Source organism: Cervus elaphus, chromosome 3 (assembly GCF_910594005.1).
Source record: "Cervus elaphus chromosome 3, mCerEla1.1, whole genome shotgun sequence".
Taxonomy (NCBI): Eukaryota; Metazoa; Chordata; class Mammalia; order Artiodactyla; family Cervidae; genus Cervus; species Cervus elaphus.
In genome coordinates this window covers 41,760,454-41,779,156 of record NC_057817.1, presented here as the reverse complement: position 1 = coordinate 41,779,156, position 18,703 = coordinate 41,760,454, and the positions used below count along the sequence as shown (strand labels likewise).

At 41.8% G+C, this 18,703-nt stretch overlaps 1 protein-coding gene across 2 annotated transcripts in view; it reads right to left on the bottom strand.

Moving 5' to 3' along the window:
* PTPRB (protein tyrosine phosphatase receptor type B) overlaps nucleotides 1-18,703 on the bottom strand; it is a 122,092-nt gene that overhangs the window by 8,397 nt on the left and 94,992 nt on the right. For both annotated transcript variants that reach the window (XM_043887097.1, XM_043887098.1), the window contains 10 exons: nucleotides 16,269-16,368; nucleotides 15,113-15,196; nucleotides 14,995-15,012; nucleotides 14,792-14,873; nucleotides 14,098-14,188; nucleotides 13,304-13,380; nucleotides 10,936-11,070; nucleotides 9,580-9,702; nucleotides 9,010-9,173; nucleotides 7,343-7,478 (listed from right to left, as the gene is read on the bottom strand). In XM_043887097.1, the coding sequence (XP_043743032.1) occupies nucleotides 7,343-7,478; nucleotides 9,010-9,173; nucleotides 9,580-9,702; nucleotides 10,936-11,070; nucleotides 13,304-13,380; nucleotides 14,098-14,188; nucleotides 14,792-14,873; nucleotides 14,995-15,012; nucleotides 15,113-15,196; nucleotides 16,269-16,368 (1,010 nt within the window). The remainder of the gene's footprint in view (nucleotides 1-7,342; nucleotides 7,479-9,009; nucleotides 9,174-9,579; nucleotides 9,703-10,935; nucleotides 11,071-13,303; nucleotides 13,381-14,097; nucleotides 14,189-14,791; nucleotides 14,874-14,994; nucleotides 15,013-15,112; nucleotides 15,197-16,268; nucleotides 16,369-18,703) is intronic.

The following is an 18,703-nucleotide window of genomic DNA, read 5'->3' as shown; positions in this document are numbered from 1 at the left end:
GAGAAAATAAGTAACTTCTCCAAGGTCACTCAGCTAAGACATGAGATCCTAGGATTTTAATCCGGGTATGTGAGCCCAAACTTCATGCTTTTTTCATTACATCAATTTTCTTAGATGAAACCTAAAATCACTGCATTATTGAATGTGAAAATAATGTCACTGCATACTGTGTTGTTTGATTCTTTTTAGGTATGGGTGGTATGGTGAGAAAAAAGAGGTTGTACAATAGATGTGCGTATCTTGGTTCTCAGTATCTGAGTCTGACTCATTAAAGAATCTCAAAGATGTTGGCTTACTGCAGAAAACCACAGAGGCTTTGTGGTTGCTCAGGCGCTAAGTCATGTCCAACTCTTTGTCACCTTCTGAACTGTAGCACGCTAGGCTTCCCTGTCCTTCACCATCTCCTGGAGTTTGCGCAAACTCATGTCCATTGAGTCAGTGATGCCATGCAACCATCTCAACTTCTGCTGACCCCTTCTCCTCCTGCCCTAAGTCTTTCCCAGCATCAGGATCTTTTCCACTGAGTCAGGTCTTAGCATCAGGTGACCAAAGTGTTGGAGCTTCAGGTTCAGCATCAATCATTCCAATGAATATTCAGGGTTGATTTCCTTTAGGATTGACTGGTTTGATCTCCTTGCTGTCCAAGGGACTCTCAAAAGTCTTCTCCAGCACCACAATTTGAAAACATCATTTCTTCAGTGCTCAGCCTTTATTATGGTCCAGCTCTCACATCCATATATGACTACTGGAAAAACCATAGCTTTGACTATATGGACTTTTGTCAGCAAAATAATGTCTCTGTTTCTTAATACACTATCTAGGTTTGTCATAGCTTTTCTTTCAAGGAACAAGTGTCTTAATTTTGTGGCTGCAGTACCATTCACAGTGATTTTGGAGCCCAAGAAAATGAAATCTGTCACTGCTTCCACTTCTTCCCTATCTATTTGCCATGAAGTGATGGAACTAGATGCCATGATCTTTATTTTTCGAATGTTGAATTTTAAGCCAGCTTTTTCACTTCCCTCTTTGAACTTCATTAAGAAGGCTTACACAGTGAGAATAGCCCTACCTGTCAGCTATCTGGGAACTACTTTTTTTTTTTTTTTTGCTATCCCTTTGGAGAAGTTGTGTTCTCCTTTGTGCAGTTTTTCTTAAAATTTTAGTTGTTGGAAATGCTTAAATTCTTTACAAATAGAGTGACATTTTGAAATACTTTTATTCACAGTCTGTGGATAATGGTTCTGTTTAAAGAGATAAGAATTCTTATAGTTCAAATTTCTAATCTGCTTTGACAAGTTTCCTTGCATGAGAATTTGAGCAAGAAGTTAACCAAATGTAATGTTTAAAGTGAGTTATAAAGAACAAGACAAAATTAGATTTCAGCCAAATTTTAAGCCATGAAATTTGGTCATATATCAGATTATTTTCATAAAAAGAGTCGTGGAGCAATTCAGCGCATTGTCATTTCAACCTGTATGAAAGCACGTAAAGCATATTGGGTTGGCCAAAATGTTTGTTTGGGGTTTTCCATAAAATGTTATGAAAAAACCCAAATGAACATTTTGGCCAACCCAATGATTATGTTTGTGTGAGAAAGTGACAGATTTTGTGTTGCTCTGAAGCCTAATCAGACTCTTCTAGGCTGGAAAAGCAATTAGTCTCCTCTGGATGTCTGTTTGTGCCATTTACCAGGGCACAATGATATGGGTTGGTTGTTACTGCCCTAAATCACCATTTGGGTGCAGGAGCGTGGTGCATCTTGTCTGTGGTTTAGAAACGACCTTTGACTCAGAAACAAATATGGAAGAGTCAGTGTTTTGGGGACCAAAAGGACACCATAGAGACCTTCGCTGACCATAGAAGCTCAGCCACAGGCAGCTAAACGTGTGCACTGGGCTCCTCTCCTTATGACCAACCAGGCTGTCTGATAAGGGAATGAACGTGTAACGTTAGTGCTCAGCCTTGGGCTCTCATGACACGGCACTCCTCAGATGAGGACTCTGGGCTCTCTGCCCACCAGCTGGCCTAGACAGGGATCTCAGTTTCTGCATCTATAAAACAAGGAGGCAAGGGTCTCTTCTACAGCGAACTTCTTTTGACCATTAAAGATTTGTACTAGATTTTGTGTTGCTGTCAATTAGATGGATATCAAAAAACATTCCTAGACTCTATGTTTAAGGTGATCCATGTGGTCAGTTTTAGAGTATTTTCAAGGTTTGAGACACACAGGGAGACTATAAATCTGTCTTCATCAATGATCTTTAAAAGTGGACAGGTATTTATTTTTATGTGTTGGCACTAGGCATTGTCCCTGAGTGCATGGTCATCTACTCAAGGGAACTCATCATATAGGTCTGGTATAATCATTAGATTAGAACATTTCAAAGAAACAAACCAATCATAAGTGACGTCTGTGTTAATATTGATAACCATTCTCTGCAATTCTGTTCACAAACTCAGCTTACTTGCTATGAGTATCTTATGATCTTGAAAACTCGAGAAGGGTCCTCTCCTGAAAATGGTTGTTTGTATAGGCAGTCATTTTCCTCACCTTGAAAACTACCAAATTAGAGGCTGACACTTCTGTTTCTCCCATCCAAAGCATAAATCACATTTTCAATTCTACTGGGATATTAAAGGAGTTTGGGACCTTGGAGTTTGGCTGTGAATGAGCTCTTATATGCTATGCGTTATTAGTAAGTTCTTCAACAATAATCTACTCTGGGCTTTGAAACCAGTTAATATTCATTAATTTGCCTTGTCTTAAATATAAATTCTTCTTTTCCCAACAGAATACCCCTTCGAAAATGATTACTCCTAAAACCTTTCAGATTATTAATGTGCTCCCCACTTTATTCTTAATGAAAAGTAGACAAAGTTTAATGTATGAATTTCACATCATAAAAGCTCATTTTTTTCCCTCTGTCTAGCGAGCTGGTGAAGCCTTAGTTCCATTCAATTTCACCAATATCTGTAGTATGAGATAATATTTATAGGATTGTACCTAGAGCCTTTCATGGCCTCTGAGTACACAGTTTAGCAGAGGGGCAGGTATGTGAACAAGTAAGGTGATAAACATATGACAGAATTGTATATAAAGCTTCATACATGAGAAGAAGCCATCAGGTTCACTTTTGGAGGGGGAAAATACAGAGCTAGAGAGAAAAGGTGACATTTGTTAAGAATTTGAGCAAAGAAATGGGACATTCTAATGATATAAATAACAGAAAAGTGTACATATATTCTGGAAACTGTGAGCAGTCTAGTGTAGTTAAAAGGTAGGGTGCATAAGTCACGGGAAACTCCCAGGAGAATCCCCCAAATGTGCACTGAGTCCCATAACATTCCACCGTTTCCTCCTCACAGGAAGCAGATGACATTGACAGATGGTGACTATCAGCTCTTTTTCTTTAACAAGTGCGTTTGAGTGTCTCTTTCAGAATCAGGCAGGAAACATGCCCCAAGTTAGGCTAAAAGGAGGAGGGTCACACTCACAAATCCCTTGTCTAATGTCTCTTGTTTAGAGGCCTTTGCTCTTTGATGTACTGATCAAAACTTGGGAAGCCCCACCACCCCTTTGTCTCCCAAATAAAGCAGAATAAAGTTGATGCTGACTCTCTCTGTGGACCCAGAAAAGAAATACAAGGGATGTCAGAATGCCCCTTTTCTTTGGCTGGAATCATCACCCACAGGGGCTCAGCTGTGGCTTGCACCCTTCTGCCCTCACTTTCAGGTCCGAATGAGCAGTATTGGGTTCTGAGTGTCTGAGACTGTAGAAGGAGCCTACCTTCAGCAGAGCCTTAAAGCAAGACAGATAACATCTGGATACTGTTTGGGATTTTGCTGATAGAGAAAAAAGGAAAGAGAAAATTTCTATCTTATTGAAATCTTCATTCAACATGATCAAAAGAATCACTGATTCTGGACCAGAGAGTGAAAACTTCCTTAATTTTGGCAGACCCTAAAAGAGTGGGGGTGGGTGGGGGAAGTAACTTGGAGCCAGGTTCTGGAGAACTTGAAAATCATTTCAAAGCAATGAAGAGTTTTCCACAACTTTTATGCAGGGAGCTGACCGTGACAGGGCACTTTGTGGGTGGCAGTGGTGATAAAGAACTGTGAGGGCAGAAGCTGGGGGCAGGAGACCCACGAGCAGGCTACTGTGAAGGCTCTCTGAGAGGTGATGAAGGGCCAGGCAGGGCAGAGAGTCTAGAACAAGGAGAAGGATTCTGGGGAGAGTGGACAGGGCTTAATGATTGCTCAAACGTGTCTGTGGGAACAGTCAGATCCCCAGCCTGGGCAAACAAATGAAGGTCAAGATGAATGGCAACACCATCACCTGAAGCTAAAAGAAGAAAGGGCAGAAGTGCTTCTGTTGTTTGTTTTTTAAAGAAATGAATAATGAATTTGGTTTTGAGTTGGAGGTGCGATGACTGTAAGACTTCCTGGTGGAACGGTCCATGAAGCAGGTACTTCATGGGGAAGGAGAATGAGATCTGAGAGAACTGAGCAGGTATGTGGTTCCTGAAGCCATGGGAATGGAAGAAATATGAAGAATGAAGATGGGGAGAAACAAGAGTAGTGCCTTGAGTAGAGACTCTTGGGAACTCGAACAGTGAAAAGTCAGGCTTTAGAATAAGAACCACAGAATCCCCAGAGAGGTTAGGAGGAGGAAGGGGAAAGAATAGGTGAAAGAGGACTTGTGTCCAAGGGGGAAGAGGGAGAGCTTTGGTACATTATGTTGCCCCGGCCCTGGATGTCAGCCAGTGATATTTATAGTGGGGTGGGACTGCCTGTTCTTTGCCAAAATGCATCTCCAGAGTTCTGGGCAGGTGTACAGAAGTGATGCATGGCCCAAGAAGCCTCTAAAAATAGCAATGGCGCCTGAGCCCCCTACCCCCAACACCTCTTATTTATAATGTGATGATCTCCTCCTCCCCAAATCACAATTAAGTATTTCTTGAGTTTGTGAAAATGAAAACAAATTTGTAATGGAACGTTGATGCCTTGACTTTTTAGCAACATGACTGTAGGATATTTGTTCATTTAATAGATTTAAAAAGAGTATTGAGACTAGAGCAAAGGAAACAAGTTCCTACCCTCTAGGAACTTGTAGTCTTGTACAAAAAGTTGAAGGAAAACAATTATTATATAATGTGATATAATTCTACAACACAATGAAAGAACAGAATTAGACAGTGGTCATCAGTGCCTGCCCAAACCATTAAGTGAAAGGCTGACTGGAAATGTTATAGTGGATGGTCATTGTCAGTTTCATCAGTGTAGGGAAGAGACACAAACAGGAAGTGCCTCCTGATGGGATGCAACAGGAAGTACTCAGTACCACCCAGGAAGCATGTGGTGGTAAAAAGGAACTGAGACTTAATTAAGCCTCTAGAGCCAATGAACTGCTGACAAAAATTATGGAAAATAGAGGATCATATCACCTTACATTATGAAAAATAGAATACATTATGAAAAAGCAGTCAGCCACATTTAGAATGTAGGAAAATCTATGGAACAAATGAACTGATTTCTTTAACAAATAAATGGCACAGGAAACAAATCAGAGGGAGGGTTATTATAGATTAAAAGAAATTTAGAAGAGACTTCAACTAAATGCAATGTATGGACTTTGTATTCTAATGCAAACCAAGTGTAAAAAGCAATTTTTGAGATAATTAGGGATATTTAAACACTGACTAGATATTGGATGATATTAAGGGATTATGATTAAAATTGTCAGGCATGATAATGGTATTGTGGTCATGATTTTTGAACAAGTCTTTAACTTAAAAAAAATATATAACTGTAAAATATATATGGAATAAAATATATAATATTAATAATATGTAGAATATATACTATTAAATATGTATGTTTTAAGATACACAGTATTTAAGAATGAAATGATGTGATAAGTAGGAGTACCTTTAAAACAGTCCAGTAAGTCATGGGATAGGGGAACAGTATATGTGGGCTATAAATACTGGATGACTGCAGAAACTGGGGTTTGGGTATGGAAATTCATTATACTATTTTCCCTACTTTCATGTATTTTTTTAAAAAGTACTTAATAAAATATTTAAAATATAGTGCAATAATTGTTACAATGAAAGGACAGTGGGGATAGAAGATTCTGGGTGTGGGCGCTGCCCATAGGAGGCAATGATGACAGTATTCTCCCAAATGTGTTACATAATATGAGGGTCTGCAGGATATGAATATGTTCTGCACAAGAAGAGGATCTGGGGGTCAAAGTGGTTTCAGGAATAGGGGGCTCAAAAAGCTCAAGGGGAGCCTTTGCTATGGCACATCTCCATTTCGTGGATCATGGCCACCTGCACAGTTTTCATGTGTCCCAGGACTCTACCAGGGCACAGAGTCGCACACAGAAGTCGTCACCTTTCTGAGCATAGGCATTTTTTTAAAAATAGAAGATTTTGCACAGTTACTTGGGAAACAGAAGGGCAAGAGAACTTGGAATTGGTAAGAAGAGAATTGGTAAGGCAATGATGCAGGGGAGGGATGGGTTTGGTCTGTATGGGGACACAGATTTGACTCTGAGGCTGTGGGCCAGGGGACTTGGGAATTAGGACTTGGGACTTGTGATTCTCTAGAACAGGGTTTAAGTTCCAGCTCAGCTACTTCATAGCTGTGCAAAGTCCTTTAGCCTCTGAACTTATTTTCTATTCTGGAAATGGAAAATAATTCTCTCTTATCTATGTTTGTGTGTGTGTGTGTGTGTGTGTGTGTGTGTGTGTGAGAAAATCTAATGAGATGACCTGTTTAGAAATACCTTGTAAATGTCAAAGGACTATATAAATGGAAGCATTTATCCTCCACAGTTAATGTCAAAGGACTATATAAATGCAAGCATTTATCCTCCACAATTAATGTAGAGAGCACAATTAATGTGGAGACTCTTTAGTGTCTCCAGAGATGGGGGTGCAGCTGGGGTGGGCTGGAGGAGACAAGAGATTAGAATCTGCTTCCTTTTTACTAATTGAAGTTCTTGTGCTCAACCACCAGCCTATCTTAAAATGATCTTCAAGATGAACTAGCTGGTTTCCCCCCATGTTCATATATTGATTTTAAAAAAATTCATCTTTCTTCCTACCGACCTAAAGAAGATGGACAACTAGTTCAGTAAAGATAAGGATACACATCATCCTCAAGGTCACTGAAATTTCTTTTAAAATAAAGTCTTAGGAAACATCAGTATTCAATTCTCTTTCTCCTCTTAATGAGTCACAGTTCTTTCCCTTATCAGATTAAAGCCCTGAACATTTGTGGGGGGAGGGAGACAGACAGGGTGATGTGTGTCCTTCAGCTGAACTCTTACCTCGGTCTGGACCATGTGAACCCTGTGAAGTCTTAGGTCATGCACAGCTCCATAAATGTCCACAGAATCTTTGGAGTCTAACTGCTGGAGGATTCGATCCAATGCAATAAAGGTTCCAGTCCTACCCACACCAGCACTAGAAAAGAGAGTGAAGAAAGACCACTTTTTTCATTAAACTGGACTTTCTGGACTGTATCCAATGACTCTAGCACAATCTTTCCTTTCCCTTCCCTTCCAAGTTAGAGGAGAATATAGGACACTTCTTTCTCTTAATGTGCTCTCTCAAAGAAATAAAACCCAGGGTTCTGAACTTCCATCCTTTCCTCCTTCCTTCCTCCACCTCTCCACCCCATCAAGGGTAAGGATTTGCTGTGTATCATTTTCAAGCATGCTTTCATACTCTTCCTACATTCATGTAAGTCTATACACAATATACTCATTTAATGTGTGTCCAAAATTTACTAAAATGGTACTAAACAAGGTTTATGTATTCTTATGTCAACTTTTCTACTCAATATTATTTTTGAGATTTGTCTACATTTGTTATATGTAGACATAATTTCTTTTATAGAGTTCATAAGCCACCGTTCCCTACTGATAGACAATGAGATTGTTTTCAGTTTTTCTTTATTACAAATTGCGTTGCAGTGAGCATCATTGTGCACACGTGTGGGGTTTCTCGAGGATTGATATCTAGAAGCAGAACTGCTGGGTTATAGTGTATGAACACCTTCAGCTTCACCAGGAATTGTCAAATTGCTCCCTAAAGTGATGGCATAACCTGGGGTTTTTTGATGCATGTATTTATAAGATAAAGAAAAACAGGTTTTCAGTGTTATTGGGTGAACATGCCTGCCATTTTCAGAAGGCAGGAAACTCTTGAAAGTCTCACATTCCTATAAAAAGCATCATGGTTCCGATGACATATAAAAGCAGGGCTCCTAGGGGGCTGGGCAGATTGGGAGAAAACAAGTACATGTGACATTTCTCTTACTGTAGCAATTCCCTGCTGTTTATTAGTGCCATTCAGTTAGGGCTATCCAAGTGTTTCTGCAAACATTAATTAGCTAAACACTAGGCTCCCCAGGGAGAAAGAGAGTGCGAGAGTGCTTGTTAGGTTGATTTTATGGTTGTACAGGCTGAAGCAAAGAGAAGTCAAGAGAGAACAGAAATTTAAGAGCAAAATTGGGTTGCCACACATGGCAATGCGACTCTGTGGGAAGTTGAGAGCTGTGATCCTAAAGGCTGGTTATGGTTTATACAGGTGGAGGAGAGAGAGGGGGCCATTCCAAGCAGAAAGAATGGCAGGAGGCAAGGATGAGCTTGAGCAGTCTCCTCCCCAGCTAGAGGGGGAGGTGAGTTTCTGGGAACTTGGATTGAGGGGTGAGATGGGGCCCAATGATGAGGGACCTGGAAGTCACATAAGAGCTTTGCACTGGATACAGTAGGAAAAAAAGCAAGAGGGAGAGAAGGATGGAGAGCCAGAGAGAGAAATGGGAGGTGAAGAGACTGTGAAGGAGTGAGGTTGGGGAGCAGTGGGTGGAAGAGGGTGGAAGAACACCCCCCGGGCCCAAGCAGCCTGGTTGGGCACACAGACCCTCCACCCACCCCATTCCCCAGGCCTAGACACCCGGCTGCCATCCTGCTGGCTCTGGGTGGAAGGGTACCTGCAGTGTACCACAGTGGGCCCGGCCCCGGGGGTCCTGTTGATGTAGTCCCTGACGGTTCTCACAAACTGGATCAGGGACTGGGTGGTCTCCGGGACACCGTGGTCTGGCCACACCGTGTAGTGGAAGTGGCGGATGAGTCTGTGTGCGTCCAGCTGTTCCTCCTGGAAGAGCAGAGTGGTAAGAAGGGGAACGGCTCAAGGCAAACCTTCAACGCTGACCACCGTGCCCAGGCAGGGATTCCTAGGAGCCAAACTACAGGAGAGGGAACCAGCAGAAATGGGATTCACAGGCGTTCTCCATCTTCCTGCATGGCGCTAGTGGTAAAGAACCCACCTGCCAAAGCAGGAGACAGAAGAGACATGGGTTCGATCCCTGGATCAGGAAGATCCCCTGGAGGAGCGCATGGCAACCCACTCCAGTGTTCTTGCCTGGAGGCCACCCATGGACAGAGGAGCCTGGCGGGCTACAGTCCATGGGGTCGCAGAGTCGGACACGACTGAAGCGACTTTAGCACGCACTTCATCTTCCCAGCTTTGTTAGTCAATGAAGTCAAACGAACAAACATACGCTGCATATCCGAAATTCCCGGATGGTCCACTCGGGCAGCACGGATTCCGACAGCATCTGCAGAATGAGGTCCCCATAGTAGAGGGAATCTTGGTCTGCTGGCCAATAATGGTCACACTTTACCTAGAGGAAGGCAGGCAGAAAAAAAAGTGAGTCTGGAAACATGCTTCTACCATGAACCTGAACTTTCCCTCCTGGAAATGTCTTCCTGAGTCGGAAACCAGGGTCAGCTGCTAAAGCAATTTGACCATCTTTGGCTTAACCTGCTCATGGGCAGGGCTCAAGCTGGGCTTCTGCTCCCAGTGAGGGAGAGACATCGTCAAGGGGCAAATCCCACACCTTTAGATTCATTTCCCTTTCAGGTTCATGTTCTGTGGCTTCAGTTTCTGTTGATTTCCTCAGCCTTTCAATTTCATGGGCACATAAACCATGTCTTACAATTTCTTGTGCTCTTTTATTGTTTGTTTTGCTTTGTTTTGTTTTCTGAAGAAAGATCTAGCTGGGAAGATGAAGGCACCATCTCCCTGGCCCTTTTTTGTCCATGTTTTTATGTTGTTCCAACCTGGATCCAATGAAATGGGCCAGGTGATCTTTGAAAAGTCAGAACATTTAGCTAAGATCACATTCACAGGTGGAGACAGGAGAAAGAGTATTGTGAACATATATAATTATTGAGCACAGACACTGGGAACTTCATGTAATCTTTCTTTTTAACCAGCAACATAACCATATAAACCATTTAATCAGATAACTATTTTACTTTGTGTCTGCAGACACAGCCTAAAATTCACTACTCCTTACTTCCTGAAATTAGGGGTAGAGCCAGTGACTCTGCCAACATACCTCTTCTCCCCATACAACAGAGGATGGTGCTGACAAGAGGCCAGGTAATCCTTCTGTGTCCTGGACACTTCTGATGATCCCACTTGTTCAGTGGAACCATCTTTGACTGAAACTTCAGACCCAGCATCTGAACAGCGTATCACCTGGGTTTACTACAGAGCTTTCTATAACCGAGTGGCTTTAACTCAGTAACAGTGTTCTTGTATGATCCCTACTTGGTTTCCATGGGGTTTCTTTTAAGATTTTTTTTTTTTTTTTTGATGAGGACCATTTTTAAAGTCTTTATTGAATTTGTTACAATATTGCTTCTGTTATATGTTTTGGTTTTTTGACTGTTTGGTATGCGGGAGCTTAGCTCCCTGACCAGAGATTTTCCTACATTGGAAGGCGTGGTCTTAACCACTGGGCAGCCAGGAAAGTCCCTACGGGGTTTCATTTCTACGGGGCGGGGAGTCAAATTCCATCCAAGGGGTGGAAAGCAAGGTCAGTATGACAGGAAGACCGGGTACTCACTCGGCCCTTCTCCACACACTGCGTCACCATGACGATGTTGTGAACATTCTGTTCCCACGCCATTTTCCAGAAGTCATCCTTGGTGCCGGGAAGAGGTCCCTGAGTTGCGATGTATTCTCTCCTGAAGTTGTTGCCCTGCAATGAATTTACAATGTGGGGAGTCAGAAACAATGGGCCTCTTCAGAACTCTAAACAAAGGACTTAGCGCTGTAGATTAGGTGAGACGTAAGTCTTTGCCAGGTCCCTGATTTGAAAAAGAGATACTAACACGTGGCAAGGCTCGGGAGCAGGAAGGACAAAGGCCGGAATGCTGACCTATTGTGAAGAGCCAAGGCCTTTTTTTATTAGGTTGGGTTTATTCTTAAAGGCAGCGGAGGACTTGGGCCATAATTTAGAAAACACTTCACCCTCAGTTATGTGTGTGTATACACATCGTGGATTGTCTGAGGAACTGACGTTGATGAGGCTCTTGCCCTATTTAACAAAGAAGAGTTTTACTCATTTGGGATACTTGGCTTTGGGATGTTGGTAGGAGATACCATGCAAGGGAAACTGAGGGGAAGAGAACCCACTGTTTATTGAGCATCTACCCTATCACAAGCTCTGGTGGTGGTTTAGTTGCTAAGTTGTGTCTGACTCTTTGTGATCCCATGGATTATAGCCTGCCAGGCTTCTCTATCCATGGGAGTCCCCAAGCTAAGAATACTAGAATGGATTGCCATTTCCTTCTCCAGAGGATCTTCCCAACACAGGAACTGAACCCAGGTCTCCTGCATTGCAGGCAGATTCTTTACCAACTGGGCTACAAGGGAAACCCATAACAAGCTGTGGGTCAGGATTTTCACAGATCTTACTGAATCATAACCATAGCTCTATGAGCTAGGATATTTTCGCCCACACATTCTGCGTTCCAGCAACACTACGGTGTTACTTGCAGATCCCAGTTGAAGCTCTTTCTCCTCTTGTCTTTCCTTCGGGCTTCTGCTCCGTTACCTCTGCCACCCCCACCCCCACCCCGCCCACCCAAACACAGCCGCTCGTCTGGCGAATCCCTATTTATCCTCCAAGTCTCAGCATGTTGCCTGCTCTGCTGAACTTTCCTTTCTCTTCATCTCTGCTGGAGGATGTTTTCCCAGAAGCTCCTGTGGCAACCTCTAGCCTCTTGCTACTCAGAGAGGGATCCTCAGACCAGCATCAGGGGATCATCAGGCAGCGTGTTAGAGATTCAGAATGCCAGGTTCCACCCTAGTCCTGCTGAATCAGAAGCTGCATTTTTTTTCTTCTATGTGGGAACTTAGTTCACCAACCAGAGATCAAACCCACTCCTCCTGCAGTGGAACGCACAGTCTTAACCACTGGGCCACCAGAGAAGCCCCAATCAGAAGCTGCATTTTAACAAGACCTGCAGATGATGTGGGTGTGCGTTCATGTTGGTGAAGAACTGCTCTATCCTGTCAAGGGCATCACCTTGTCATTTTCTGATGCCCCAGGACTCCATTGGACCCTCTCTCTTTACACAGCACAATGTCCAACTTACAGTTAGCACTTCATTATATAGTGTTTAGGGCTTCCCCGGTGGCTCAGTGGTGAAGAATCCACCTGCAATGCAGGCGTCACAGGAAGGCATGGCAACCCGCTCCAGTATTCTTGCCTGGAGAATTCCACGGACAGAGGAGCCTGATGAGCTACAGCCCATAAGGGTCGCAGAGTCTGACATGAGTGAAGCGACTTAGCATCCACGCATATAGTGTTTATGGAGTAAATGTAGGATTATTTAAGGTAAATATTATCCTTATTATTTTTTGGAAAAGGAAATGAAGGTCCAAAGGATTGATAAAACTTGCGCAAGATCCCAGAGTCAGCAAGGGGCAGAGATGGGATTCAAACTGGGTCTACCTGACCTGAAGCATTTTCCACTGGAGATGCTGTAGGAAGCTGGTGAATTGCTAGCCAGAATCTGAGTCCAGAGGTTTGACACAACCTTTGAGTTGTGTCTGTGGTTTTTAAAAATCCAAATAACTTTGAATTAGCTTCCCTAGCTAGGCAGCCTTAGCTGTGGAGATTCAGCTTCCTTAGGGAGCTCTAATCTTGACTAAGGGCTGCAGAGAAGAAATGACCTTTGAAAATGCCTCCTGGGCCCATAATAATCCTATGTGACTACAGCTATTGTGAAAGCTGGGCCTTAGCAGTGATTGACTAGGACAGCCTGCATTTTATGGCAATCAGACATGGCCTTTTTTTTTTTTCCTTCTAAAAAGTCCATGGTTCCGGACCTGAGAACAGTGGGAGTGTGTTGGAGGAGAGTTGTCTCCAGCATAACTGCCTGTCAAAGTCTCATCCCAGTTGCTTTGGCCCCGGGTTCACTTACAGGGATGTAGCTGGCATTGATGTAGTCAGAGCACGGGTCATCATCCACGTTGGACAGCTTCACTCGAGAGGAATCATCTGGAAGGAAGTTTATTGAGAAAGATGTATCAGTGAGCCATGGGGTGATTTTTCTACTGTTTACAGAATGCTTTGCATTAGACATGTATTAGCTCTGACCCCCACCACAACCCCACACGGCAGACAGTCTCAGCTCCATTTTGCAGGTGAAGCTCACACAGAGTTGCACAAGTGGCCCAGAAACATACAAGCAAATGAGCCAAATGCTCTTCTAAGCCCATCTGTGCTTCCCTCTGTAACACTAACAACATTCGTCTGATGGAGTGGCCAGCTCCTTTTCATTGTTGTAATGAATACAATTCAGAAAAGCTACCTTCAATTGCCTCACCCAATTGAGTAAGGATAATAAGAATAATATATGTAATATATATCTTTATTTATGAAATAATTGCTAACTAGAGATTTTAAGTAAACCAAGGTTGACCCTTACTGTTAACCCTGTTACAGCTCTTAACCCTCCAAGGAGAAGCATCAGGACCATGTGATGAAATGTCAACAGCATAAGAGGTCTTTCTCTTATAGCCAGAATTTCAGCTGGTTGTTACCCTCTGGAGAGAAGTCCAGTAACGTCAAAGTCATTTGTTTTTAAAGACATTTCTAGCCTCAGATCTCCCATATCCAGCTATAGCATGTTGCTTTAGCCCCATTTTTAATCATAAAAAAAGGAAAGAAATGGTGAGAGGAAGGCAGTATTACAGATTTCAACACAAAACTTACAGGGCAATATATTGTTGTATCGATTTTTCCCTCTGTTCTCTGGCAAGAGTGCAATGTCACATGATTGGTTTCGACCCACATCTTTTAAGTCCTGTAAGGTCAAAAATAAGTTTGCATGTGGATAATGTGAAATAGAATATGGCAAACTGGACAGTCCCTGAGATACATAATAATCTAACAGTATGTTACACTAGCTGCATTTGTGGAATGTCTCCTATTCGACCATGGGCATCGGCTGTCATCCCCACAACAGCCCCAGAGGAGGTAGTCTCACCTCCATTTTACAGATGAGGCTCAGGCAGGATAATTCACTTGCCCCGGGTCACACAGTTTGCAAAGCTGGGAACTGAATCCAAAGCCTGGGCACTTTTCACCCAACCACATTATCTCCCAAGCAAGCAAAAGGCCAGGTTAAATAACTGACAGCATCAGTTTGCATTTGAAGTCTGTTAATTCTTTCTTTCCATCCGATCTGGGTAGCACTTTGTCAGTTATTCTGGAGATCAAACTGGCTTATGAGACTAGGTGGTATATTGTGCAGGGAATGGATTCAGGCATAAAAGAACACTCGGTGAGACCCTAAGTGCCATTCTAACTCCTGAGCCCAATTGGGCTGTGATTCCACAGTGAAGGCTGAAAGGAAATTCTTGCTAAGGACCAGGGATGCTAAAATATCATTGCATCTGAGTTGTACCTCATATTCCTTGGATAGAAGATAGTTGGAGTCAGCCTGCAGCTTCATGAAGTGCCCTTCAAACTGATTTACTTTTATTGGGCTATGGTTAAAAACATAACAGAAAGAGAAGAAAATTACTGAAGAACAGGAGAAAATGCCTTACCCAACCCCAGTGATATTTCAAAAGCAGACAATATAGTAATTGATGAGTTCTTTCTTACCAAGAAGTTTTCCGGTTACTGTGAAGAGAAGCCAAAAGTAGAAAGATCTTGTTAGCAAATTTCATGTAAGACAATCAACTCTTCTTTCAGTAAATAAAGTGAAGGAAAATGTGCTCACCCTTTTTGGCCCAAGTTCAAGTGGACAGACAGTGGTCGATCCCGACGAATGCTCAGACGAGCAGAGGGCCTTTCTCGACCATGGCTGAAACATAAGGGAGAGGACTGATATTTTGATTATGAAATAATTTAAACAGATTTCTCTGTCTATGGCAAGGCTGGGCTTGCTTAGTCATGTCCAACTGTTTGCAACCCTGTGGACTGTAGCCTGCCAGGCTCCTCTGTCCATGGAATTTTTCAGGCGAGACTACTGGAGTGGATTACCATTCCCTTCTCCAGGGGAGCTTCCCAATCCAGGGATTGAACCCAAGTCTCCTGTGTCTCCTGCCTTGCAAGCAGATTCTTTACCCACTGAGCCATCAGGGAAGCCCAGATTTCTCCACTTATGGTAAGAGTGTGCATGTTTGTACAAATATGGATTTTTCAGTACATGTATATCTTACACTCAGCCAACATCCCTTTGAGGGAGGGAGCAGGGAGGAAGAACATAAAGAAACAGATTTTCCCCACTCAGAAACAGATCTTTGCAATAGCTGAAGATGTGTCTTCTGTTTTTGGCTACAGGTCATAATCACTTCCCACACTCTCAATAAAGCTTTCCTTTAAAAAAAAAAAAAAAAAGACACACACACACAGTAAACCTTAGATGCAAACACGACTGCAAGAGAGAGGACAATGTGCCAAAGAGAAGAAATTCCCTAAGGAAAGAGGGCATGGCATTGGGGCCACACATGTTTAGTTCTTTTTGTTTCCTTCTTAGCTTACCATGGCGTGTAGGAACCACAAAACTGAGATGGCACCCATACTTTTCAGAATTGTTCAGAAAAGCATTTGGAAACATAATTCATAGACATCTCTGTCTTCACAAGGTGACTGAACCACACACATACACATTTTTTTTTCTCTGTGCCAAAGGAGCTATTTCACATTCAAATGAGGATACAGATGGCCCCTCATTCCTTTGGTAAGGATAAGGCTCAGCAATGGTATGCAAACAAGTGAGTCATGGTTTTAGGGTTTGACTCTTGTTTTTCTTAAGAGATAAAGTGACTTAACCTGGAGAAATTAAATGATTTCTCCCTTCTTACTTTTCAGGCAAAAGAGCATTTTCAGTTGCATCTTTAAAACCCAATCACCAAAGGGAACTTTGTACTCACCTGGCTTTCCGTCTGCAGATGAATAAGGCAACAACAGCGACGAGCATGCCAATTAAGAACAGACCAGCACTCACACCTTCAATAACTCCAAACAGAGGCTCTACAGGATCCAGAGCGCAACAAGAAACCCAGGTGGGAAAATTAGTGTTATTAAAGAACCAATAAGAGAGCTATGGGAACCCGTCTCCCCAGTGATGTTATTATAGAAGAATCTGAATGATGCCCACATTAAGGCATTTACTGTCATTTAGTCACTAAGTTGTATCCAACTCTTTTTGTGACCCTGTGGACTGTAACCCATCAGGCTCCTCTGTCCATGCGATTTCCCAGGCAAGAATACAGGAATGGGTTGTCTCCATGGTATCTTCCTGACCCAGGGATCAAACCCGCGTCTTCTGGGTTGTCAGATAGATTCTTTACCACTGAGCCACCAGGGAAGCCCAAGGCTTTTACTATCTAAAGCTTAGAGTATACAGCTGAAAAGATGAAACATGAGCTACTACTATGTAATGGTGGGTTGGTCATTATATTTTTGAAATTAATGATATTCAGCTTATAATTAATTGGGACTTCATTTGTGCTTGTATGCACAGTTTGGGGCACTTGAGGTAAAGGCCAGGAGTTTGCCAAGGTTAATATGCTATTTCATTTGTTACACAGCATCTGGGACATTGGCAAATCCAGTGAGTTGCTCAATTATTTTAATGAAATTCCATGTTTATTAAATGATCTGATATTGTCACTGGGAGTTTATAAGAAGGTAGCCCATTTTAAAAACAGTTTTTTTGAAATATAATTCACATACCATACTATTCACCAATTTAAACTGTACAATTCAATTATTTTACATTCAATTTTGTAATATTTTAATCACCCCCTAAAAGAAGCCCCATGCCCCTTAGCAGTCATTCTCCATTCCGTCTCTCTAGACCCTGGAAACCACTAACCTACCTTGTCTTCATAGATTTGCCTTTTCTGGATATTTCGTATAAATTAAGCAATAAACATGTGCTTTTTGGAATTGGCTTCTTTCACTTAGCATGTTTTCAAGGTTCATCCATGTTGTGGCATGTACCAGTATTTCATTCCTTTTTATGCTGAATAATATTCCATATTTTGTTTAGCTATCAGCCACTGATGGACATTTGGGGTATTTCTACTTTTTTTGGTCATTTTGAATAATGCTGCTATGAATCTCCATATTCAAATTTTTGTTTCATTTTTCATGGGTATATACTAATGAGTGGAATTGCTGAGGAAGGTGTAACATTTTGAGAAGCTGCAAAATGTTTTCCATAGAAACTGCATCATTTTACATTCTACAAACAATGTATAAGGGTTTGGATTTTTTCATATCCTTGCTAACACTTGTTATTATCTTTTTGATGATAGCCATTCTAGTGGGTGTGAAGTGGTATCTTATTGTAGTTATGATAATGTCTAATGATGAGCATCTTTTCATGAGTTTATTGGACTTATGTGTATCTTTTTTGGCAAAATGTCTATTTGTACCCTTTGTCCATTTTTTAAATTGTGTTGTCTTTTTATTATTGAGTGGTAAGTGTTCTATATATTCTGGATACTTGACCTTTATCAGACACAGGATTTGCTAATAGTTTCTCCCATTCTGTGGGTTATCTTGTTTCACTTTATGGTGTCCTTTGAAGCTCAAGAGTTTTTAATTTTAATTAGGTCCCATTTATCTATTTTGTTGTTGCTGCTTGTGCTTTTGGTGCCATAGCTAAGAAACCATTTCCTAACTCAAAGTCACAAAGACTTCCTCCTATGTTTTCTTTTAAAAGTTGGAGCATTTTAGCTCTTACATTTAGGTCTATGGAGTAATCCATTTTTGAAGTTGCACTTTAAGCACTTGGATTTGTTTATTCAATGTTGATTTTCAAGATTTAACAAATCAACATAATCATCTTTCTTTTAAGGTGGTTAATATTCCTTTTTTTGGATATATGTTTACTATCTTTCTTTACTGGACTACGTACAATTTTTGTTGTATAACAATTATTTAAATAGGGAAGAATAATGTTTACAAATCCCATTCTTAATATTAACTTGTAAGCAAACACATCTAAATTCTCTTAACTGTGTTCTGATTCCTTTTTGGTCTGAAAAGTGGGAGATTATCCTATATTTGGCATAAATAGATGGGAGTGTTTGTGAGGCTGAGTCATCTTTTGTCATGCAGCATGAGAGACTGTTTTAGCTCTAAAGAAGAACTTCCTGAGACCAAGCACTGTGAAAGGCTGGGTACAGGGGAAGGCTGGGCAGATAATGGTACCAAAGAACAATGTGCTAAAAAATAAATCTATTCTCAGCATGTTGGAACTATTCCAGATCAGTGCAGTGCAGAAGTTAAGAGGTCAGGCAGAAAGTGCTAGAACCCAGCTCTGCTATCTTAGGCAAGTTACATGAACTCTTGG